This window comes from Garra rufa, chromosome 8, assembly GCF_049309525.1.
Source record: "Garra rufa chromosome 8, GarRuf1.0, whole genome shotgun sequence".
Taxonomy (NCBI): Eukaryota; Metazoa; Chordata; class Actinopteri; order Cypriniformes; family Cyprinidae; genus Garra; species Garra rufa.
Window position 1 is genome coordinate 3781055 of NC_133368.1, and position 24682 is coordinate 3805736.

The 24682-nt window shown below is 34.4% G+C and overlaps 3 protein-coding genes across 5 annotated transcripts in view; 2 read left to right on the plus strand and 1 right to left on the minus strand.

The window, feature by feature from the left end:
- The window catches only part of dars1 (aspartyl-tRNA synthetase 1), a 42772-nt gene extending 39115 nt beyond the window's left edge, over positions 1-3657 (plus strand). The window contains exon 18 of the mRNA XM_073845508.1: positions 3193-3657. Coding sequence (XP_073701609.1) covers positions 3193-3284 — 92 coding nt within the window. The 3' untranslated portion in view covers positions 3285-3657. The remainder of the gene's footprint in view (positions 1-3192) is intronic.
- Positions 3658-3708: 51 nt separating this feature from the next.
- On the minus strand, positions 3709-11930 carry LOC141340510 (protein lifeguard 3). Its single transcript, XM_073845509.1, has 11 exons — positions 11688-11930; positions 10517-10587; positions 10341-10405; positions 10169-10222; positions 8236-8286; positions 8116-8155; positions 7995-8032; positions 7812-7899; positions 7433-7528; positions 5754-5807; positions 3709-4214 (listed from the first exon to the last, which is right to left on the minus strand). Exons 1-11 carry the CDS (start codon positions 11923-11925, stop codon positions 4065-4067), a joined length of 945 nt encoding a protein of 314 aa, XP_073701610.1. The 5' UTR covers positions 11926-11930; the 3' UTR covers positions 3709-4064.
- A 2289-nt stretch (positions 11931-14219) lies between these two features.
- gmppaa (GDP-mannose pyrophosphorylase Aa) lies at positions 14220-23970 on the plus strand. 3 transcript variants are annotated; one of them, XM_073846011.1, is made up of 13 exons: positions 14220-14504; positions 15231-15328; positions 15436-15539; positions 15654-15846; positions 16829-16888; positions 16959-17089; positions 17233-17247; positions 18021-18155; positions 18257-18354; positions 18437-18483; positions 19888-19980; positions 23325-23493; positions 23577-23970. In XM_073846011.1, exons 1-13 carry the CDS (start codon positions 14465-14467, stop codon positions 23675-23677), a joined length of 1284 nt encoding a protein of 427 aa, XP_073702112.1. In that variant the 5' UTR covers positions 14220-14464; the 3' UTR covers positions 23678-23970. The 3 variants fall into 3 exon arrangements, with proteins under 3 accessions (XP_073702112.1, XP_073702113.1, XP_073702115.1); XM_073846012.1 differs by lacking the exon at positions 17233-17247; XM_073846014.1 differs by lacking the exon at positions 16829-16888.
- Positions 23971-24682: the final 712 nt, after the last annotated feature.

Here is a 24682-nt window from a genome sequence, read left to right on the forward strand (position 1 = left end):
TGATGGTTTGGCATTTGTTTTAAGCCTACACTTATATCCATCGCCACCTGTGAGCTCATTAGCTGTGGTCATTGTATCAGTATTTCATTTTCTGAGTTGTGTTGCGGTAAAAATAGCAACAGTTAGTGCTAGTAGCTCACCAAGTGCAACCACTTCATGTCATCGAAATAATGGTATAGTCTAAGATATGTCAAAAACTATGTGGATTCTGTAAATAACATAAATCTTTCATGGGTTTTCTACTACATATTTCAGTAAGATATGTCATTTATGTTATATTAAGCCATGCAAATCTTAACACCCAGGGTTCCCTCTAAGATTTTTGATAGAAATTAATACTTTTATTCAGCAAGGATGTATTAAATTGATCTAAAGTATTTCTTGAAATTATTTCTGAAAAATCATATGAAGACTAGAGACCACTGTTGGATTTAGTCTTAGTCTTTTGACTAAAATGCCATTTAGTTTTAGTCACATTTCAGTCATCTGAATTGTTTTAATTTTAGTCGACTAAATACCACAAGATTTTAGTCGACGAAATTTACAGTAGATTTAGTCGGCTAAAATGATTAGGTTTAGATTTGTGTAATGAATTTAGGCATTTCTCTAAAATGACCAAACTCATTGTATAGGATTGATATTAAGGTTTTATCATGATAGACACCGATTTAACTGCCGTGACTCGTAACATGCCTTGATATTAAAATTAAATGAAACCACTTCTCATTAAGAAACACAAACATGGTCTTCTGTTCAGTGAAATGTCAATGGTTATATAGACCAATTATGCATTCTTTAGAACAACTAATTACTACATTCTTCATGCTTTCAAGCAGATACGTTTATTTATATAAATACATTTAGATTAATCTTCATTGGGGCTACTAAAGTGATTAAGTCAAGAGCAGTGAGTGATTTTCTGTCCGTCTTTTGTTGCTTGATTATCATGAATGCCACAGACAATAGCAACTAAGTTAGGCTGCTGTGCCTTTAAAACCGAATGCACAGATGCAATTTACTGATACACGTCCCAAATGTTTACGTTCACCTGAGACGTAACCGAGTGTGTTTACGTGAATACTGGTCAAAACTGACGATTCAACATCATTTTGTGTGTATTTCTTCGTTCATGAGACGCGAAAACCTACTCGTATGCTGGTTGAGAGGCGCTGCTTCGGTGTCTGCGCTCAGAAAACTGGACCGAATTGAGTGCTCTTTTGCGTCGCCAACTTTATCCATATGTCTGCCTTTCTCTTACTCCTAAATATTGACATTTTTGAACGTTTTATGAGACCTGCGGCAAATGTATGTCAGCTTTTGTCCCACTGGATAGATCAATTGGCGGATACAGAACGCATCGAACCTCCTAACCACGCAGCAGATTAGTTCTGAAAGAAGCTCTTCCAGTGTTGCCAGATCGGGTTGACGATTTCCAGCCCAAAAGCTCACCAAAACCCGCCCACTTCAACAAAAACCAGCCCAAATTTTAACTGCCAAAATAATGAGAATTTTATTGCCATGTCAAGGTTATAAGGACCATTGTTATCTCTTTAAAAAAAGAATAATGACCAAATAAAATAAAGAAATCAATTTCACAGGAATATGGATCAAAACAGTCCGAAAATATGCGTAAAATGTCTTCTTTTCAAAGTGGAAATTAACCGATGACTTTAACCCTTGGAAAAACACATGCATCATTTTCAATGTCCACAGTAAAAATATGCTAATTTCTGTGCAAAAAGTGCACAATAAAGTGATGAGAAACAATGTAGCTGGCATTTACGTTCACGCGCACACACCCACGTTTTCTTATTTCAGTTACAATTACATTTAGAAGTCTTCTATTCATCTCTCACCACATGTAATCCACTTAGACTTTTTATAGTGTAACTTATATTTAGGCCACTTTGCCATCGCAATTACTTCAAATGAATAAATGAATAAGCTGCATATTCAAAATCTTGCCCGTTATAGCGCCAAAACCTCGTCACTCACAAGTCATCACATCTCACTAACGTTAAAGACGTAAATTGATTGACAGGTCTCTGTTAAACTAAACCAGTAAGGGTTGCGTTAAGCCAAAATGAGTTGATGACTGCACTACACATTATATTACTGTGATACTTTGAGCTCGAAGGTATTAAAATAACAATCACTAATGATAAAAGCGAAGAAAAAAGCAGCTGATTGGGCGGCTTTTATTTTTTTATAGCAGCCCAAATTTTGTCTACCCGCCCAATGCGTTATTCTCCGGTCCAAGCCGATCAAAAGAAGCCCAATAGGGCGGAGACCCGCCCAATCTGGCAACACTGAGCTCTTCCCCAAACATTTTCTTTTCGTTTTTATTCATTGACACAAATGTCAATGGATTCTCGGCATAGTTTTTGTCATTCAAAACGAGTTTTCGTCTCGTTTCCGTCGGTGGAAAAATGTTGTCGACGAAAATTATTCGTCAACGACATTAAAACTGCAAGAGACTAAAAATTTCATCACAGAAATAAATTACATTTTAAAATATATTATAACAGGAAAAAGTTATTTTAACTCATTTTACTGTATTTTGGATCAAATAATTGCAGCCTGGGTGAGCATTAGAGACATATGTGACCCTGGACCACAAAACCAGTCTTAAGTCGCTGGGGTATATTTGTAGCAATAGCCAAAAATACATTGTATGGGTCAAAATTATTGATTTTTCTTTTATGCCAAAAATCATTAAGAAATTAAGTAAAGATCATATTCCGTGAAGGAATTTTTTTTAAAAATTCCTACTATACATATATCAAAATGTAATTTTTGATTAGTAATATGCATTGTTAAGAACTTAATTTGGAAAACTTTAAAGGTGATTTTCTCAGTATTTAGATTTTTTTGCACCCTCAGATTCCAGATTTTCAAACAGATGTATCTCGGCCAAATATTGTCCTATCCCAACAAACCATATATCAATAAAAAGCTTATTTATTGAGCTTTCATATTATGTATACATCTCAGTTTTGTAAAATTTAACCTTATGACTGGTTTTGTGGTCCAGGGTCACATATTTCAAAAACATAAATTCGTACTTAGCCCAAACTATTAAATGGTAGAGTATTGTTCCTCAAACATTCTGTTTAAGTGTTTTAGTTCTCATTTAAAAATATCCGTGACACTATTGCATGATATTTATATTGAATGTCTGCCATCTCTTAGGTCTGGAGAGAGTGACCATGCTCTATCTCGGCCTTCATAATGTACGTCAGACCTCCATGTTCCCCCGTGACCCCAAACGCCTGACCCCGTAAAGATTAAAGCAGCCAGTCGGCTTCTCGTCTCCCGTCCCACCTGAAGAAGTAGAGCCTCTCGGACACCCAGCCGTCAGGGATCCGGACGTGCCAGGATGTGGAAGTGCCATGATGATTAACCGACACAATAAAGCCACTTTTATAATACTTCTTACCAGACACAACCAGATGTTAGATAAAACTAATGAACTTTGAAGGGAATTAATGGTAACTGTTAAACAATACAGGTGATATTGTGACATGTATTACTAAAAGCATACTTGTACATGTAGTACATGTAGGTTTTTTCTACTGATAATGTTCCTTGACACAGTTTTTGAGAATTCTAACAAATAATTTAAACAGCACATGCACAATAAATAACTAAATGGGACGTTTCTGAGTATTTATATACCATCTTTCAAACAGCCACATTTCCTCATCATACATTTGTTAATAGTTTATTCCCCTTCAGGTTATGGACTAAATATTGACAATGCATTTATCAAATCGCAGTGTAGCTTAGTCCTTGCTCACACTTTTTACAGTAGACTCTTCAAAATCCAAATGAACAGGTGGAATGTTACAAAAATAAAGTGCTAATCGTAAATAAAGTGACAATCAATTTGCTACAAGTATGAGTAACCTCTGTAGAACAATATATGGAGCAACACAACTAAATTTTAATAACAGTCATTAGTGTTAAAGGTAATATTTAAGTTGCAAGTGATTGAAAAAGTCAAGATAAGCTCAAAGAAAGCTCAGTCTCTGAGACGGAAATGCTCGAACGCGTGCGTCTGTTTACTCTGAAGAGCTTCCGGTGATGTGCAGGAGGAAGATAAAGATTTGGACGATATCAACATAGAGGGAAAGAGCTCCGAAGACATATTCCTCAGGGCTGATGCTGTTCGCTCGGTTTCCAATGAGCAGCTGAGTGTGGTAAGCCAAAAACTATAAAAACAAAAGCAATCATTAAGTATTCCCTTGTGAGAAAAAAACTGTGCTTCATTGTTTTGAATGTGTACTTCAAACCTTAAAAGTATATACTTACAAAACTGTTCTTGTAGATAATATAACATTAATAACATAAGGCCACTTGGGTGCATTTAAAGAGAGTAACCTTTCATGATAATGTTTTTAACACTTTATTACACTTTTGAAAATTGAAGTCAATTCATTTTAAATTATGTTTTCAATAAACTTCTTGTAATTAAAAGTACACTACATTTAAAGTGTTGACTAACATATTAAAGCACATGTAATGTGTTTGATCAATTTTAACGGTAGTGTAATTTCGTAATAATTATAAAGTTAATATATTTGAAATGTACTAACTTGCAATTTAATCTATACAAATAAATTCTTGACATACAATTTTCAGTAGTAGTGCCATTAAAGTAAATATTAGTTATAAATGCATAATTATAATTATGTCATTCTGGAATATCATCACCCCAGTGGTCAAGAAATACTCTAAAGTTGAGCTAATTGCATATAATTTGTCATTCATTTGTATCACATTCAGTTTACACTTAACTGTTGTTCAAAAGTTTGCGATCAGTACGATTTTTAATGTTTTAAAGAAGATTCTCATCAAAGATGTTTTTATTTAATCAAAAAATCTGGAAAACTAATATTGTGAAATATAATTTCAATGTAAAATAACAGGTTTATATGTGAATATATTTTAAAATGTAATTTTAAGCATCATTACTCCAGTTACATGATTCTTCTAAATCATTCTGATATGCTGATTTATTATCAATGTTGAAAACAGTTGTGCTGTTTAATATTTTGTTGGAACTTGTAATACTTTTGTAATAAAAAGTTAAAAAGAACAGCATTTATTATTAAAAATAGAAATCTTTTGGAACAATATATGCTACTATTTAAAAGTTTGTGGTACGTACGTTTTTTAAAAAGAAATTAATACTTTTATCCATCAAGGATGTTAAATTGATCAAAAGTGATAGCGAAAGCTTACATTGTTAGTGAAGATTTCTTTTATGAATGGACTGTTTTTAACTTTTTATTCATCAAAGAATCCTGAAAAAAGAATAACAGGTTCCAAAAAAATGTTTCTAACGTTGATAATAAAAGTAAGAAATCAGTATATTAGAATGATTTCTGAAGGATCATGTGATGAAGCCTGGAGTACTGATGATGAAAATTCAGCTTTGCATCACAGGAATAAATTCAATTTAAAAATATATTAAAATAGAAAACCACTATTTAAAATTGCAATATTCATTTTTTTTCTGCATTTTTAATCAAATAAACGCAACCTTGATAAGCAGAAAAGTCTTTAAAAAATATTAAAACTCTTACTGATCCCAAAATTTTAAAAGGCAGTTTATATTTTTTAGAAATATGTTTACTCTTTTAAAAATTTGCAAAGTGTATTTCTTTTTCACACGAGTTGAGATTTATTTTCAACAATTCTGGTGAATAATTAAAAAAATAACAATAAATGTTGTTTCATAAACTCACCAAGGTAAAGACTATTGCTCCACAAGCACCATACAGCATATGCAGCCAGGGCACCTGAGACATTAATGGTATATTATCAAATAACAGGTATATTCCAGGTGAAGTATTCATAAGACAGGATTTACGTCTAACTTTCCAAAGACAGGCTGCTAAGCGATTCCGTCACATCAGTCTCTTGCTAATAGATGTAAAATGTGCAGCTGTCAGACAGTTTTTGACTCTATTATCTGCAACAATATTAAAGGAACACTCCACTTTTTTTGGAAATAGGCTCATTCTCCAACTCCCCCCGAGTTAATAAGTTGAGTTTTACCGTTTTGAAATCCATTCAGCCGTTCTCCTGTTCTGGCGATATCACTTTTAGCATAGCTTAGCATAGATCATTGAATCCTATTAGACCAATAGCATCGCGTTCAAAAATGACCAACGAGTTTCCATATTTGTCCTATTTAAAACTTGACTCTTCTGTAGTTATATTGTGTACTAAGACCAGTGGAAATGCAAAGCTGCGAGTTTCTAGGTTGATAAGATTAGGAACTACACTCCCATTCCAGCGTAATAGTCAAGGAAGTTTGCTGCCGTAATATGGCCGAAGCAGGCGGAGTATTATCAGAAATGAGTTCCCAGCTAGTTTAGCATTTGCACATGTGCTGTGTGGTATTACTGCTCCTGCTTCAGCCTTATTACGGCAGCAAACTTCCTTGATTATTACACCGGAATGGAAATGTAGTTCCTTTAAAGTCTCTTAGTTTGAGTTCAAAATGGCCCTAAAATAATTCAGATTAAACAATGACATTTCATGGTTCCAGAAGTTAATAAACCGATATTCTGATAGTTAACAACTAAATGTTCAGTCTGTTCCCCACAGAATGCTACCAAATGATTCCAAATGTTAGTTTAAAGATATTTTGATGCTACAATCAAACCAAAAATTACTCAGACACCAGATATAATTTTTTTTTAGTTTTTTTACTAGTGGGTGCAGGACACTATAGTTCACTTATGTAAGTGAGGATAGCAAAATAAAGTAAACCAAAAATTCTTCTACGGTGGACTACCAGTGAAATTGATTACAATTTGGGACCAAAAATTTAATTTGACATGTTGACCTGATCATGTTTTGTTACATACCTTTCTATCAAAGTTATCTGACATTATCAAGATGAATTTGTTCTGACACAGTTGAACTCTTGAGTTCTTGTCGCATTTTATTACCTTTTTCTAAACTATAGCAAATAAACTGGGATATGTGAGAGATTTTAAATGTGTTTTGGTTTGACTGTATTTTATTGTTATTTTGACTGTCCTTGTATATCAAGAGTATAATGATTTGTTTTTGGGGGAACTATGGTTATATTTTTGCAACAGTGTTTTCACAGTGCTGACAACTTGCTTCCGTTGAAAATGCATTACTGTTATGTGTTTTTTGTTGTTTTTACCAATCTGAGGGGGAAAGTCAAAACTATTTATGTGGTTGTTCACAGCATGCCACAAATCTAGGCTCATATAAGTGAGACCACTCATATAAACTACACGATTTCTTCTAGTATGCTGCTGTAAATATGAAAAAGCAGCTTGTTTTCAAACTTTTGTTTGCTTAGTTTGCTAAGCTCCCTCATTGCTTTAAACTGCCGAATAACTGGCAATGACTGAAGTAATGACATAATGGCGCCACTTACATACTGAAAGGAGAGTACAATGGATGTGATAATGCCAGTCACCAGAAGAACCACACAAAGGGCACAGAGCAGACCTGTGCAGGAGGTGAAGTCAACCTGTCAAACACAGGTTGAGAAAAAGTAGGTTTACGTTTAAAAAAACTCAGTAGTTGCAAACTGTAAAACCTGTAGTACAAGAAATAAAAGTAAAAAAGTGCACACAAAAAACAGTTTTGTCTCAAGTAAGCTTGAGATATTTACCAGTAAGCCATGAATGTTTAAAAAGAGACAGGCGATCATTGTAATCAAATACAATGGGGTTATTTTACACGGGCAACAAAGTAGCATTCACCACCGACGAGTCGATCAGAGCTGTGGCTGCTGTCACAGCAGGTCTTACCTTGGTCTGAAAACAGAAGATCGTGACGATTATACACACTATTGCGGTGATCCCTAGGGCCAGGAACACTGCTTTGGTGTCAAAATAACTGTAAATAATGGCAGATGGAAAAAACAAGAGCTTATCTGATGTTTAAAACCAAACACGAGCAGTGTGCGAAACTGAGGAGACTCTAGTTCTTACCTTGATATTGTTCCTGTCATGTAAGACAACGTAAGGGTCTGTGGAGGACAGAATTGTAAATAATGAGTAATTCAACGTAAAACGTGCTATGAATGCATAGTTGCATGCAAAAATCACTTACAAAAATGAACAGGAGTATTAAATTCCATGGATGACGTCTCCTAAAAACAAGTCACGGGTTAAAATATGAATTAGATATTTTGGTGCTAATGTAAACAGTGAAAGAAATGACTAAACTCACCTCGGCCCTTCACAGCAAACCAGCATAAGGTAAGTAACAAGATACACCGGGCTGTGAAAAAAAACATTTCCACTGTTACTCCAATACAATTTACAGTCAAACCAAAATGTACACCTTCATCATTTCTCACATTATCAGAGTTTATTCACTATAGTTTAGAAAATAGTAATAAAATATCAGAACAAATTCATCTTGATAATCAAATGAATTACAGACAAACTAAATTTATTTAGACACCTTTCAAAATTTCTCACATTAACAGTTTATTCGCTATAGTTTAGAAAATGGTAATAAAATATTAGAAGAACTCAAGAGTTCAACTGTGTCAGAACAAATTCATCTTGATAATGTCAACTTTAATAAAAAGGTATGTAACAAAACATGGTCAGATCTAAGTGTCAAATCAAATTTTTGGTCCCAAATTTGACTAATAGTCCACTGTATGAAGATTTTTATGGCAAGCCGTTCAGGAAAAAATTCATGTGTATTGTGTGAATATGGATTGGTTCACTGGTTGAATGTATGGTTTAATCACAAACGCATTCGTTCATAATACATTGGTATAACCAGACATGTATTGGTTTAGATACATCGGTCTGATCACATGCACATGGGTTTGCTCCTGTATACGTTGGTTCGTTCAAGTAAACATTGGGCTTCTCAATAATGCAATGGTTTCCTCAACTATGTATTGGTTGAGATAAATCCTCAAGTATACATTGGTTTGTAAGTATATTGTTTTCTTCAGGTATATTATAGTTTAGATACATTGGTTAGCTCAAGTATACATTGGTTTGTTCAGCTGTAGATTGGTTTAGATACATTGGTTTACTTAAGCTTATATAGTTTTTTTCAATTACATATTGGCTTAGATACATCGGTTTCCTCAACTGTGTATTGGTTATTATATATTGGTTTATTTAAGTATACATTGGTCTGTATATATTGGTTTCTTCAGGAACATATTGGTTTGTGTGTATATATATTGCTTTATTCAAGTATATATTGGTCTGTATATATTGGTTTCTTCAGGAATATATTGGTTTGTGTATTTATATATTGGTTTATTCAAGTATATATTGGTTTAGATACATCGGTTTAGACCAATCTACAGCTGAACAAACCAATGTATACTCGAGCTAACCAATGTATCTAAACCATAATATACCTGAAGAAAACAATATACTTACAAACCAATGTATACTTGAGGAAACCGATTTATCTCAACCAATACACAGTTGAGGAAACCATTGCATTATTGAGAAGCCCAATGTTTACTTGAACGAACCAACGTATACAGGAGCAAACCCATGTGCATGTGATCAGACCGATGTATCTAAACCAATACATGTCTGGTTATACCAGTGTATTATGAACAAATGCGTTTGTGATTAAACCATACATTCAACCAGTGAACCAATCCATATTAACACAATACACATGAATTTTTTCCTGAACGGCTTGCCATAGATTTTTGGGGTATAATATGCCACAGTTTACTTTATTTTGCTATCCTCACTTACATAAATAATCTGTAGTGTACCGTACCCACTAGTAAAAAAAAAAAAAAAATATATATATATATATATATATATATATATATATATATGGTGTCTGAATAATTTTTGGTCTGACTGTTTTATTCAAAAGTTTGGGGTCAGAAGAGGGGTAATAAAAAAATACTTCTATTCAGCAGGGAGCCATTAAATTGATCAAAGGTGACGGTAAAGACATTTAAAATGTTACAAAAAGATTTTTATTTCAAACAAATGCTGTTCTTTTGAACTTTCTGTTCATCAATGAATACAAAACAAGGGATCAACAAGTATATTAGAAATCTGAATATACTCTTGAGAATCATTCAAGACTTTTGAACAGTATATTATATTTGTTTTTGTCCCTTATTTAGACTTAAAATGGTAAAATAACTCACAATGATGCCCAATAAATGGCAGGATTTTGGATCACAAAAAGACGCACAGGCTCACTGTAAGATAAGAGATGTATGCAAACACACCAGTTTCATTACGTTAGTATGTGTAATGTATCATATTCACACAGCAGTTCATAAAAGTTCAGTTGTTTTGTGGATTTGTTGTACTCACACAAACGCAAACACCGCAATGATTGAAGAAGTGATTAACAGCTGTACTGCTAAAATAAGGTAAACCTGGTGCAAAAATGAACACAAGCCAAATTATTTTTATTTTCATTTTATTTCTACACTTTCATATTTATAAATCTGTACTAGTTCTATTTTTAAAATAAATACTCTTGATACCTTTCTAATGAAGGCATGCCGAACACTCATGCTGTCCCATACGCCAGTTGATGAATTGCCCTCTGCATCTCCTACAAGACAATGAACACAAAAAAAACTTATTTGATTATAAAAGTCACAGTGACTTTGGACAACTAGGTTGCATTTAAACAATTACTGTACCAGATATTTGCCAGATACTTAACCACCAGTGCATGGTTTCTGAATAAAAAGCAGACACATATGTGACCTGAACCACGAAACATAAGAGTCATAAGGGTCAGTTTTTTTACATTGAGATTTATACACGATCTGAAGGCTAAATACATTTTTTTTTTTTCAATGATGTATGGTTTGTTAGGACAGGACTATTAGAACTATTAGAAAATCTAGAATCTGAAGGTACAAAAAAATCTAAATATTGAGAAAATAGCCTTTAAATTTGTTCAAATGAAGTTCTTAGCAATGCATATTACTAATCAGAAATTAGGTTTTGATATATTCAGGGTAGGAATTAGGACATTTACAAAATATCTTCATGGAACATGATCTTTACTTAATATCAATAAAATGAAAAATCTCTACAAAATATGTGACCCTGGACCACAAAACCAGTCATAAGGTTAAATTTTACAAAACTGAGATGTATACATCATTTGAAAGCTCAATAAATAAGCTTTCTGTTGATGTATGGTTTGTTAGGGTAGGACAATATTTGGCCGAGATACATCTATTTGAAAATTAGGAATCTGAGGATGCAAAAAATCAAAATACTGAGAAAATCACCTTTAAAGTTGTCCAAATTAGGTTCTTAACAATGCATATTACTAATCAAAAATTACATTTTGATATATTTACAGTAGGAATTTTACAAAAAATCTTCATAGACATGATCTTTACTTAATTTCCTAATGATTTTTGGCATAAAAGAAAAACCAAAAATTTTGACCCAAACAATGTATTTTTGGCTATTGCTACAAATGGTTTTGTGGCCCAGGGTCACATATCTTAAAAAAGAAAAAAAATGAGAATACAAATATGTATATGTATGAACTAAAAAGTACAAAAGAAGGCTACACTGTACAATAGTTTGCTGGAAAGAAACTGGTATGTGATTTTCACATACAAAACAAACAAATACAGTACATAAGTAATAGATCACACTTGATTCACATGAGAACTTGATTCTTACTTAGGTCAGAGGAAAATATTCCTGGTGCTATAAAGGATGGCATCATAGATGGCATGGCTGAAGGGCAGTATCCAGGACCCTGCCAAAACCCTGCCTGGGGGTGTATGCCAGGCTGTCCAGGGCCCGTGTACACCCCTGTCTGGGCTGTAAATCCGTAGGGAGGGTATGGATAGTTTCCATGCTGCTGCTGCTGCTGCCTTGACTCTTCATAACTCGGAGGGGGATCTGACTTTGACATTGTGATGTCCCTGAAACAACAAGCCACATAATTAAAGTTCTTAAATAATTAAATTAAGAAATGAATACCTATATTAATAGTTCTTTCTTGCTTTCTATCTCTGTTTACACACATACAGAGTATCCAAGAAGACAGACTAAGCGCATACAGTAGTTACACATTATAATCAGTTTAAATAATATTCCTAATCAACAAAAGTGAACTGTTCCTAGTCGTTTTGCCAGTGTGACAACAGCATAATCATAATTATTGTAAATTAATGTAGTAATACTTTGCTTACCACGTTTGCTGTGACCTCAGCAACGGGACTGAATGAAATGAGAGCGTGCAGAATAAACTTGTTCTGCTCTACGTAAATAACGCAGCATGTGATGGAGCGTTCTGATTGGCTGGAACCAGGCAACACAACTAGGAGGAGTTGTGCCATCTCTAGTTTCCAGGGTTCTGTCCTCACTGGACTGCGCTCAGTAGGCTATCTATTTACCGAATTAGTCTAGTCATCTTACCAAAACAACGTATTGTGTGACCACTGTTTAGTATTTGGAATTATATTAACTCTTCCTTCTTTTTTGGTTGAATAGATCAGATTGATATGTGTATTCTTATATATCTACACGCTGCCTTATTCATAACACGTCTTATTCAACAAGTACAGAAGGACTTGTTGAACGTTAGATCTTTGTGATGGTCATTATTAGTTAATGATCTTGTAGTAAAGCCTGTCTGCCAACAGTCGGCGCTAAAACATAACTGTTTAGTCTATATGAACATGCTATTACATTTAACACATTGTTCAATACACAGACTTGACAAAGTTTGTTGTGTAGATTGGTGTGCTCTCTATCTTTGGTTTGTGTAAGCATTACATATTTTTTTTAAGAACTGTTTTATTATAATTAGCAAATCTCACACTATTTTCAGATCTTTCTCCATTCAAACGTTGCATACATCAGTAACGTTGTAATATTTGCATAGGCTACTGAACTGCGACTAGTCATCTTAGATTTATTTGAACTGAATTGTGATTGGTCATTTATATCTTAATTCTTAATTATTTAAATAAGTCATATAATATATATAATATTATATAATATATAATATATATATAAATATAATTTATTGCACTGATATCTTAAGTGAATGCAATTTCACGTTTTTGTAAACCTTTTTACATAACTCTTTTAGACAAATTTAGACAAATATTAGATTAAGACATAATCTAATAGATACTTTTGTCTTAATGCTCATTGCTTGAAGAATAACATTTATTTGATTGTATAAAAAAAGAAAGAAGGAATAAGTGACAAAGAAAATGTTCAGCATGCTGTGGTTGTTGAGATTATGAAAATGTATGATTTTAACCTTCTTATAATTCTGCATTGGCATGAAGGAAAAGATTCTGAAATGCCCCACAGAGGACCTGCTTATCAGAGTCCTGCAGGAATCAGAAACGGCCTGTATTCACATCTATGAATGCTCTTATGATGTACAAGTGAGTCCCTTTTTTGTCAGTTCACTGGACATAGCATCAATATTAACCATTTATTTACACATGATTTAGCATAATCTGATACGTGGTCTTTTTTTTCACAGTCTATGGTGGTAACAGTGTGACAGTATTATTTTCCCTGTGTGTTTTTTAAATTAACTAAGCATACATAAACTGCACACTGTATGTAAAGATTTGAATGAAAAAGAACTGCCTGGAGGTTTTGGCTGGCGGATAAGACTGCGGTTGTCTCTGCATGTCCAGGCCTTCCTTTCTGCTTTGCTGATTTCAGTCTAGACGCATTTTAACATACATCACAACACCATGAATTATTCAACCAGCTTTTGCATTAAACTCGCAGAAATATAACTGGTTGTATCTTGTATGACATTGTTTGGTATACAAACCTCAAAGCAATACTCAGATAGAAAAAAATATTAAAGTGGAACTATAGAAATATAATATATTCCCAATGTATAATAATGATAATAATGAGCAGGAACTCGGAAAGGGAAGAAAGTACACAGAACATAACCATTAACAGAGAGGAGAAAACAGTTCAGTTTACTTGGATACTGTGATGTGATGTTATTTAGCCTATCATACGTGCAATAATGTAAAAAAAAAAGAATCAGCAACCATAGAGGTATAACAATCACAAGCAATAAATCTTTATTTTATAATTACATAATATAATAAAAACCATATAGTTTAGATGTCTTGTTTATCCGACAGTTTCATTGCAACCACAGCGAGGATTAGACTTTTATTTTGAAAAGAAAAATCCCTCCCGGTACTTCCGGAACTGTCACTGTAAACTCTTTAGATTTTACGCAGCTGTCATGCTGTTTACCCTGGAATTGGATACATAAACAAATACTGTTTTTTTGTCTTTTTGCACGTTAAAGCCAAACATGGAATGACATTTATGCATCAAATCGATTCACTGAAGGAGTTTGAGTACTTCCTGCTCGTCCATCTGTTTACTTCAACCTTAGCTGTTTTTTTAGAGCTTTTTGCACATATATGTATATATAAGAAGAAGTAATCATGCTGAAGGCGGTTATTCTTATCGGAGGTCCTCAGAAAGGTGAGTAAATATCCCTCAGACTCGTTTCAGTGGTGCAGATTGACACCATCACAATTTTGTCTGTTCTGCATATCAAGATTCATATTTTGTGATATTCTCAGCATTGTCATCAAGGACAGGACTTTTTAACATCACAATTATGATTTTAAAGTTTAATATGTTACCATTTTGTAATATTTTGCATAACATGTTAATGTTATGTTGATATAATATGCACTCTGAAAGGACAAGAGAAGCAGCATTGAAGTTATTTAATATGTTAAAAAAAAAAACATTTCAAAAACAACTCAAAGCACACCGAAGGTTAAATTATGATAAAATGGCAATCTATGGTGGTTCATTATTCATAATAATCAGTGGCACAGTATGTCACACAGTATGTTCAAGAGTTGGCTCTACAGGTTAAGGCTGTCACTAACTTGTCAATTTTGCCATTTTCAATTGAATAAGAAATATGAGGTATTCAGATTTTAGAACCAAAATTAACATATAACTGACTTCTGACTTCTCAAGAAAACCCACTCACATAAAACGGACACTGCAAAACTGTAATTTAAGGGACATCAAGGCAATTTCAAGCAAACTGAAATAGGATGCACACATATATTTGTGTGAAATTATGATTTTTGTGAAGAAATTGTTAGAAAAATAAAATGATCATCAATGGACATAAAGTGTACCCTAAATTATCGAAAGTATGATTCTGTGTTTGTGCTGTTTATACAGGCACCCGGTTTCGCCCGCTGTCTTTTGAGGTGCCCAAACCTTTGTTTCCAGTGGCTGGAGTTCCAATGTTACAGCATCACATTGAGGCCTGTTCTAAGGTACTTATTTTCAGTTCATATTGAGATAAAAAGGTATTTTATTTGTTTTCCTATGTGGGAAAATGGTGCACTTGCTTAATCATTTTTATGTCTTATTTTTTCTTTAGCTTCCACATATGAAGGAGATCTTACTTATTGGCTTTTACCAGCCCAATGAAGAACTAAACAGATTTTTGTCGTGCGCCCAACAAGATTACAAAATCTCAATAAGGTAAGTTCCTTTATAATATTCATATTATATAACATTTATATTTATGTGTAAAATCAGAAAATTCCCATCAATCAAGGCTTTTGTTTACACAGATTATCTGAAATCCCTTCTTAGATACCTTCAGGAGTATGCTGCTCTGGGCACCGGAGGAGGAATCTACCATTTCAGAGATCAGATCCTGTCTGGCAGTCCAGAAGCATTTTTTGTCATGAATGCTGACGTGTGCTCAGAGTTTCCTCTGCCAGAGATGTTGGACTTTCAGAAGGAGCATGGAGACGCTTACAGTTTTGTCATCCTTGGCACCACGGTTAGGAGTTCTTGTGTTTATGCACACTGCCATTCAAAAGTTTGAGATCAGTAAGACTTGTAATATTTTTTAAAGAAGTCTCTTATGCTCATCAAGCTGCATTTATTTATTTTTGTTCTATTTTTATTATTGTTATTTCAAAAATACTGAAAAAAAACAAACAATTTAATATACTTTTAAATATAATTTATTCATGTTATGCAAAACTGAATTTTCATTAGCCATTACTCCAGTCTTCAGTGTCACATTATCCTTCAGAAATCATTCTAATATGCTGATTCATTAATAAAATTATCTATGTTGGCAACAGTTGTGCTGCCTAATATATTTCTGGAATCTGTGATACTTTTTTCAGGATTCTTTGATGAATAAAAGGTTTAAAAGAACAGCATTTATTCAAAATATAAATCTTTTCTAACAATATTTGACTTTGCTGTCACTTTTTATCAATTTAACACATCCTTGCTGACCCCAAACTTTTGTACAATAGTGTATATTGTTAGAAACGATTTCTATTTTAGATAAATGCTGTTCTTTTAACCGTTTTATTCATCAAAGAATCCTGGGAAAAAAGTATCAGATGTTTCAAAAAATATTAAGCAGCACAACTGTTTCCAGCACTGATAATAATCAGCATATTAAAATGATTTCTAAATGATCATGTGACACTGAATAGTGAAGTAATGATGCTGAAAATTCAGCTTTGATCACATAAATAAATGAGATTTTAATGTATATTAAAACAGAAAAACGTTACATAACTTTATATGACATTTTTGAATGTATTTTTGATCAAATAAATGCAGCCTTGATGAGCATTAAAAAAACATTAAAAATCTTACTGATTCCAAACTTTTGAATGGTAGTGTTTCAAACAATAGATGTATTACAATAAAAACCACAAGCCAGGCTGCTTATACATCAGGATTATGAATTGATTATTAGCTTGTTTTTAATTGAAAATCAAATCTAATTGTTTCAGGCCAACAGAAAACAGTCCCTGAACTATGGCTGCATTGTTGAGAATGAACAAACTGATGAGGTAATTACTTTTTTATTCTTTAAAACTTGAAGCAATAACAAGATCGTAATTGTCTCATCTTATCCTCCAGGTTTTGCATTATGTCGAGAAGCCCGGCACATTTGTTAGTGACATTATCAACTGTGGAATATATCTGTTCACTCCGGAGATTTTCCAGCACATCGGAGAAGTTTTCCAGAAGAACCAACAGGACATGCTGTTGTGAGTGGGACAAATCCTGTAGGGTTCTTCAATGGAAGTGCATGCATACTCAATCAGTTTCTTTTCCTTGGTTCTCTTCATTTGTCTTTTCCCCTTTAACTCCTTCCTGTCTGCCATCGTTCTGTTTCCCGTTCCATCATCAGATATTACGATGAGGGGTAAGTTTGTGGACTGAAGGTCCGGTTTGGTTTGGATGTAGAACAAGGAACAGCAAGTGTGATGTAGACTTTGTAGTGAGCTTGCCTGCTTGTGTGATCTGACAACTAGACGTTAGCATGTTGTGTGTGACGATAACGTGTCACACACGTTGTGATAACATCACAAACTTTGATTTGAAGCAGAAAAAGTATATAAAAATTCCCCTGTTAAACATCATTATCTAAAACATAAAGGCCCGGTTTCGCAGACAGGACTTAGACTAAGCCAGGATTAGGCCATAGTTCAATTAGGACATTTAAGTAATTTTTATAAACACGCTTAGAAAAAAAACATTACTGGTGTGCATCTTGAGACAAAACGAAGGCACTGATATATTTTAAGATCAATCAGTGCAATTTTGTTTCAGTTGGAACAGCTCAGACTTACATTTTAGTCTGGGACTAGGCTTAAGCCTGGTCTGTGAAACCGGGGGAATGTGCATTGATGGCTCGAACAAAGGCTTGTTAAAAATCGATTCCCCTTGGGAGAAAATAAATGGAATTTTTACTTACAGAACCTGATTGTTGCAAGAATTCTGATTTGCTAATAAATACATGCATATAAATATATAAGATTTCAAAGTTAAATACATTGCAAATGCCATTTCATGTTGTTTTTAACCCCCTGCATCTTCTAATTATGTGTTTGTCCATCATAGTGTAATAAATTCTCTTACTATCACCAGAAGGTAAAATTAGGACTTTATTTGCCACTATGTGTTTGTGTGCTGCAGAGAGGAGCAGTCTAACGGCTGGCATCGGGCAGAGGTGATCCGTCTGGAGCAGGACATCTTCACGGCGCTGGCAGCCCAGGGCAAATTATATGTGTACAAAACAGACCGCTTCTGGAGCCAAATCAAATCTGCAGGGTTAGTTGTTGACATATGCTGTTTTATTACAATTATGCTGTAACTACATTTGATAGTGTGTGTATGATTGTAGTTAACGCTGTGCTTCCCTCTTCTTTCAGATCTGCGATCTATGCAAGCCGTTTGTATCTTAACCAGTATCACCAGACCCATCCAGAGATGTTAGCTACTAATAGAGAAGGAGGGCCAAAGACCAGAGGTAAATGCTTGCCTGAAGTTTGAATTTTGTTTGCCTAACAGAGCTCTTTATGCAGTCCTAATGCTTTTTATTTTTATTTTAGGAAATGTTTATATACATCCAACTGCCAACATTGATCCAACTGCTGTGGTAAGTGTTTCTCTTCGATAATTTTGAGCGTAAGTATTATTGGTTATGATATTAACATTATTTTACCTTTGCAGTCTTGGTCATGTCAAAATAAAACAAAAAGTCACCAGTTTACTAGTTAAGTTATCATTATATTTTCATTATTTAGAAAAGAATTTAAAGGGATAGTTCACACAAAAAAATTAAATTGTGTCATTAATTACTCTCCCTCACATCGTTCCAACAAATAAGACCTTCGTTCATCTTCAGAACACAAATTAAGATACTTCCTGTATATGCATCTACTATGTTCATGGCCCAGAAAGGTCTTAAGGACCTTTTGAAATAGTTCATGTGACATGAGTGGTTCAGCTGTAATGTTATGAAGCTACAAGAATACTTTCTGTGCACAAAGAACTGATGAAGACTGACACAAAAAAGAAGAAATTGTTGAATAAAGTTGCTCTGTTTGTTTTCTTTGAACACAAGAAGTATTCTCGTAGCTTCATAAAATTATGGTTGAACCACTGGTGTCACGTGGATTATTTTAACCATCTCCTTACAACCTTTCTGGGCCTTGAATGTGTCAGTTGTGTTTCTGACTATGCCGGGTCAGAAAGCTCTCAGATTTCATCAAAAATGTTTTAACTTGTGTCAATTTGTGAAGATGAACAAAGATCTTACAGGTTTGGAACAACATGAGGGTGAGTAATTAGTGACAGAATTTTCATTTTGCATTATATCCAAATATAATTTGTTTTTATTCTCTACATTTCAATGTAAAATAAACAAAATGTTAAAAACAATAATTTATAGTTATTCATAAGTGAGGAATGTTCCATTTTTTGGGTTCCACTGTAGAAATTAATCACAGACATAATTAAATGCATGTATTTTTCATACAGAATAAGTGCATTGTGTCAAATGGTTCATTTAATTGTATTAATTAGTAGTTAAAGACACTTAAAGGGATAATTCACTTAAAAATGAAAATTCTGTCATTAATTACTCACCCTCATGTCGTTCCAAACCCTCAAGACCTTCGTTTATCTTCAGAACACAAATTAAGATATTTTTGATAAAATATCTTAATTTATGTTCCGAAGATGAACAAAGGACTTACGGGTTTGGAACATGAGGGCGAGTAATTGTTGACAGAATTTTCATTTTTGGGTGAACTATCCCTTGTAATGTGACATGGTGGACTCAAGTCAAAAGCACTTTAGAATAACATGCACTGTGGAACTGAGCATAATAGGACAACAGGGGGAAACATGTTTGTGCAAATCCAGCTGTTGATGCTAGTGGCAGAGATTGTTGCATGCCATTTTTAATCATTTGTGTTATAAATTACTCACATAAGCAAAAGTGACTTAAATTATTCATTTGTTTAATTTATGCCGTATTGTTCTTTTCTTTTTTTAGTTAGGTCCAAACGTGTCCATAGGAACAGGCGTAACGATCGGTGCAGGAGTTCGCGTCAGGGAGTCCATCATCCTCCATGGTGCTACTTTACAGGTGAGTTTAAGCAGTGGCACAGAACATTAACTTTCTCTCACTATTGCTTTGTCTGGCATTTAAAACACAATAACACTACACAAGTCAACACAATATACACTATCTGTGACCCTGGACCACAAAAACCAGTCATAAGGGTCATTTTTTGTTTCATCATCTGTAAGCTGAATAAATAAGCTTTTCATTGATGTATGGTTTGTTAGGATCTGAGGTTGCAAAAAAGTCTAAATATTGAGAAAATCGCCTTTAAAGGAACACTCCACTTTTTTTTGGAAATAGGCTCATTCTCCAGCTCCCCCCGAGTTAATAAGTTGAGTTTTACCGTTTTGAAATCCATTCAGCCGTTCTCCTGTTCTGGCGATATCACTTTTAGCATAGCTTAGCATAGATCACTGAATCCTATTAGACCAATAGCATCACGTTCAAAAATGACCAACGAGTTTCCATATTTGCCCTATTTAAAACTTGACTCTTCTGCAGTTATATCGTGTACTAAGACCGGTGGAAATGCAAAGCTTCAATTTTCTAGGCTGATAAGATTAGGAACTACACTCCCATTCCGGCGTAATAGTCAAGGAAGTTTGCTGCCGTAATATGGCCGAAGCAGGAGCAGTAATACCACGCAGCACATGTGCAAATGCTAAACTAGCTGGGAACTCATTTCTGATAATACTGCGCCTGCTTCGGCCATATTACGGCAGCAAACTTCCTTGACTATTACGCCGGAATGGAAGTGTAGTTCCTAATCTTATCAGCCTAGAAACTCGCAGCTTTGCATTTCCGCCGGTCTTAGTACACGATATAACTACAGAAGAGTCAAGTTTTAAATAGGACAAATATGGAAACTCGTTGGTCATTTTTGAACACGATGCTATTGGTCTAATAGGATTCAATGATCTATGCTAAGCTATGCTAAAAGTGATATCGCCAGAACAGGAGAACGGCTGAATGGATTTCAAAACGGTAAAACTCAACTTATTAACTCGGGGGGGAGTTGGAGAATGAGCCTATTTCCAAAAAAAGTGGAGTGTTCCTTTAAGGTTGTCCAGGTGAAGTTCTTAGCAATCCATATTACTAATCAAAAATTAAGTTTTGACATTTACAGTAGGAAATGTACAAAATATCTTCATGGAACATGATATTTGCTTAATATCTTAATGATTTTCGGCATAAAAGATAAATTGATCATTTTGACCCATACTATTTATTTTTTGGATATTGCTACAAATATACCTGTGCTACTTAAAGGAACTGTGTGTAAGAAATTTATTTCAGTTAATCATAAAATGGCCCTGACATGTCACTAGACATTAAGAAATCATGTTCATTTCAAATACTTATATCACTGACAACAGTGGTCCGGCCAGGATATTGTCATTTAAAAGTGAGAGTTGCAGCCCACGACTGATGTTATTGTTGTCGTTTTGTGTTTTGGTCTGAAGCTCCACCCTCCAGCTATCCACCAATCACGAAGTCAGTAGAGTTTCGTCCTCCGGGTTGCCAGCTCTGCTGCAGCTACGAACGTATCGGATAACACATGTATAACGTTGCGAAACCTAAAAGCCTCGTTATGAATCCGAAATACGTCGTGACAAAGTTCGAAATAAAACAAGGATTTGTTTAGGACCGGGGTGCAAGATGCGTCCATGCGGACCGTGAAAGCTTTTGACATATTTAAATAAAAAAATGCCAAACGCCAATTTCTAATAAATAAATTTATATCAAGCACACCAGGGTCAGCGTTTGGGTGCAATCTTACATGCAGTCATGAGAACAGAGATCGGCGCATTGCGTACAGACAGATGTAGCTTTCACTGTTATTCAGCTACGCAATATGTTAAAGTGAAAGTGAAAGTAAAAACAGCGACGTGCACATTCTCTCAGAGACAATGATAGACGAATATACTTAATATGCTGATATTAATTTACTTCCCTAATATTTCTCTTGTGCGCCGAACACAGTGGGGAAAAAATAAAAAGAACGTATTTCGTGTAGGCTAAGGGTTGTTTTTGGAAGTCTGTGTTTAAAATAATTAATTTTCATTGATGACTGCAGTATTATTAGGGGTTAAGAAAGTCTTAATTATGATTTCAGGTTGTCTTAAATGTGGAGACTAAAAGGCAAGAATTGCGATGAAACTTTATAAGGCTATCCATATAATAATAAATATGAGCTCTGCACGTTTCAAAGTCAGCTGCGGCGCTGCTTTGTGTATCATTCTGACAGCGCCTCCTGCTGGAAGAGAATGATCTGACATTTTTAATCAGCTTGTATCAATCTTCTGTTGTCAAAAAGACCAACGTGAAAATCAGTCCTAGTTTTAGGCAGCAAACACGTAGAGTTGTAAATGTGAACTGATGGATCGACAAGATCATGTTATACAAATTTAAACAATTAACTCAGTAAAATATGTATATGTTAATTAATATAATACTTGATTGACAATAATTGTTTAAAATAATATACAAATTGATACTTTTGACTCTTGAATGCTGGAATGTGAAGTTTATAATTGAAGAAATCTTTTTTGTTTTGTGAAACCTGCATCTGAATTGTAAATCATGCTTTTTACAGTCATTTTAATTATTTATTTATTGTTCAGGTCTTTAAAAAGGTATTTAAATGTCTAGAATTTAAGCTAAAATATACTGCAGAAACTCTGGTCTCGCAAAAAACATAAATAGTTTTTTTATATATAATTGTCCTGGCCTCGGCTGGTGAGCAGGGTTCATTACTGGACCTCGAGCCGTTTTAGTTGAAGACCCCTGGTTTAGGAGATGCCTTTGAAAGATGCAGACGGCTGAAAACGGAGAAGAATTTGAAGACAGACGCCATCGTTGCTAATTTTCTCCTGGACAGGTAAGATTCATCTGTTTGGCTAACTTTGCTTCCGTAAACGGTCACCCGTGCTAAATGCATTCATAAAAAGCGTTATATCGCACCACTAGCAGGGTATGAAAACAATCTATGCTCCGACTGAAATGTGGTATTACAGTACATCTTTACGAAGTAGTTCGCTAATCGCCATTAGTACATTTTTGCGATACATAATTACTTCGCAAAACATCTCTTAATGAAGCATAAACATAATTAACAGAAGAAAAAAAATAACTGTGTAGGACTCGTCACTTGCCATTGGAAGCTCCTTGTAGCAGCCTACGTTCCTGCTGGATCCTGCAGCTTAGCTGGCAACCCCGAGTCAGGGGGGATGGGGAGGGGATACACCGTTCTACAGTATTTTGAAAGTGATTGCAGTACCAGTTTTGGCCACAATCCTACATACGGCTCCTTTAAGACTGGTTTTGTGGTCCAGGGTCACATATATACTGACTGTGTGTTCTAGGATCACAGCTGTGTGTTGAATAGTATTGTGGGCTGGGGCAGCACCATTGGTAAATGGGCCAGAGTGGAAGGAACCCCAAGTGACCCCAATCCTAATGACCCATATGCCAAAATTGACAGCGAGACACTCTTCAGAGATGGAAAACTAACACCCTCCATTACAATTCTAGGTAATTTTATGGAACATAATCATGAATATATTATGTATATGAAAGTGATTCATCTAATGTGACTTTTCTCTTTGTCTCATCAGGCTGTAATGTAAATATTCCATCTGAAGTGATTATACTCAACTCCATCGTCCTGCCACACAAAGACCTCAACAGAAGCTTCAAAAACCAAATCATACTCTAGTGTCATTTGCATACAACTAAAACAGGTATTTGAAGTGAAAACGATGGATGAATCATCTAAAGATTCAGTGGTGTTTGTGTTAAAATGTCAGCTACTGTATTGTGCATATGGATTTACCATTGTACAGTGTTATCACGTCAAAGCTGGATAAAACAAATGACTTCTCTTTGTCAAACTGTTTCTGAAATGACTTGAAATTCATTTTATTTGCAGCTTGTTGGCTCCCTGTTGTCAGTGAAATGTCAAAGATATTTACAGAAAAGTGCAAAAATAAAATGATGTTTATTTGTGCAGTCTGTTACTATTTCGTTCCAGCATTTAACATGTCATGTAAAACAAAAAATGCTAAGTCAAATGGTAAAATCTTGTAAATGGATACCAGTCGTGTTGGTAATTGTTTTGAATAATTGATGTTTCTGTGACTGCTCCCTGTTTGAAAGCCGAACGCAGTGCAAGAGTCAGACGTCTGCAGTAAATTATATTTTGATTAAGTCACAAAAGGTAATAAAGTAATTTACCGCTGCCCTTGTAGAAAATCAGTGTCTGTATTTATGGATAAACAGCTACAGGACCATCAATTATTTATTTTAACCTTTAAGACCGAGACGAATAATTCGATTACAGACTTCACATTTTGCAGTTTGGCAATAAAACACTTCTATATAAATTTATAATACTGTTCGAGTTCTGAGGGCCTTAGTGTAGATACTGCCCTTATTATAGATATATAAATGCACAAGACAACATGAATTCATCCGTTTTATTTTAAATTATTTTGACATTTCACCCTGTGTTTATATCACCTTTAGATATTTTCCAGGACCTATGTTTTCTATCTCCTACCGCTTCATTAAATAGACAAACATACAGAAAATACAAAGAGTGTAATCTCATATGTCATAGTTTTTTTTTTTTTTTTTTCTGGACAGAATTACATTCATAGGAAAAAGTTATTTTTCCAAGGTAGTATATAAAGTGCTAGATTTTGTGTTGTGGAAATAACAG

Excerpts from the sequence above, each read along its gene's own strand:
- LOC141340510 (XM_073845509.1), bottom strand. The coding sequence starts at position 11,925 with ATGTCAAAGTCAGATCCCCCTCCGAGTTATGAAGAGTCAAGGCAGCAG. Across the intron at positions 5,808-7,432 it reads TTGTACTCTCCTTTCAGTAT|GTGCCCTGGCTGCATATGCT; the intron begins GTAAGTGGCGCC and ends TTAATGTCTCAG. Across the intron at positions 4,215-5,753 it reads GAGCAATAGTCTTTACCTTG|TTTTTGGCTTACCACACTCA; the intron begins GTGAGTTTATGA and ends TTGTTTTTATAG.
- gmppaa (XM_073846011.1), top strand. The coding sequence starts at position 14,465 with ATGCTGAAGGCGGTTATTCTTATCGGAGGTCCTCAGAAAG. Across the intron at positions 18,156-18,256 it reads AGCCAAATCAAATCTGCAGG|ATCTGCGATCTATGCAAGCC; the intron begins GTTAGTTGTTGA and ends CTCTTCTTTCAG. Across the intron at positions 23,494-23,576 it reads ACCCTCCATTACAATTCTAG|GCTGTAATGTAAATATTCCA; the intron begins GTAATTTTATGG and ends TTGTCTCATCAG.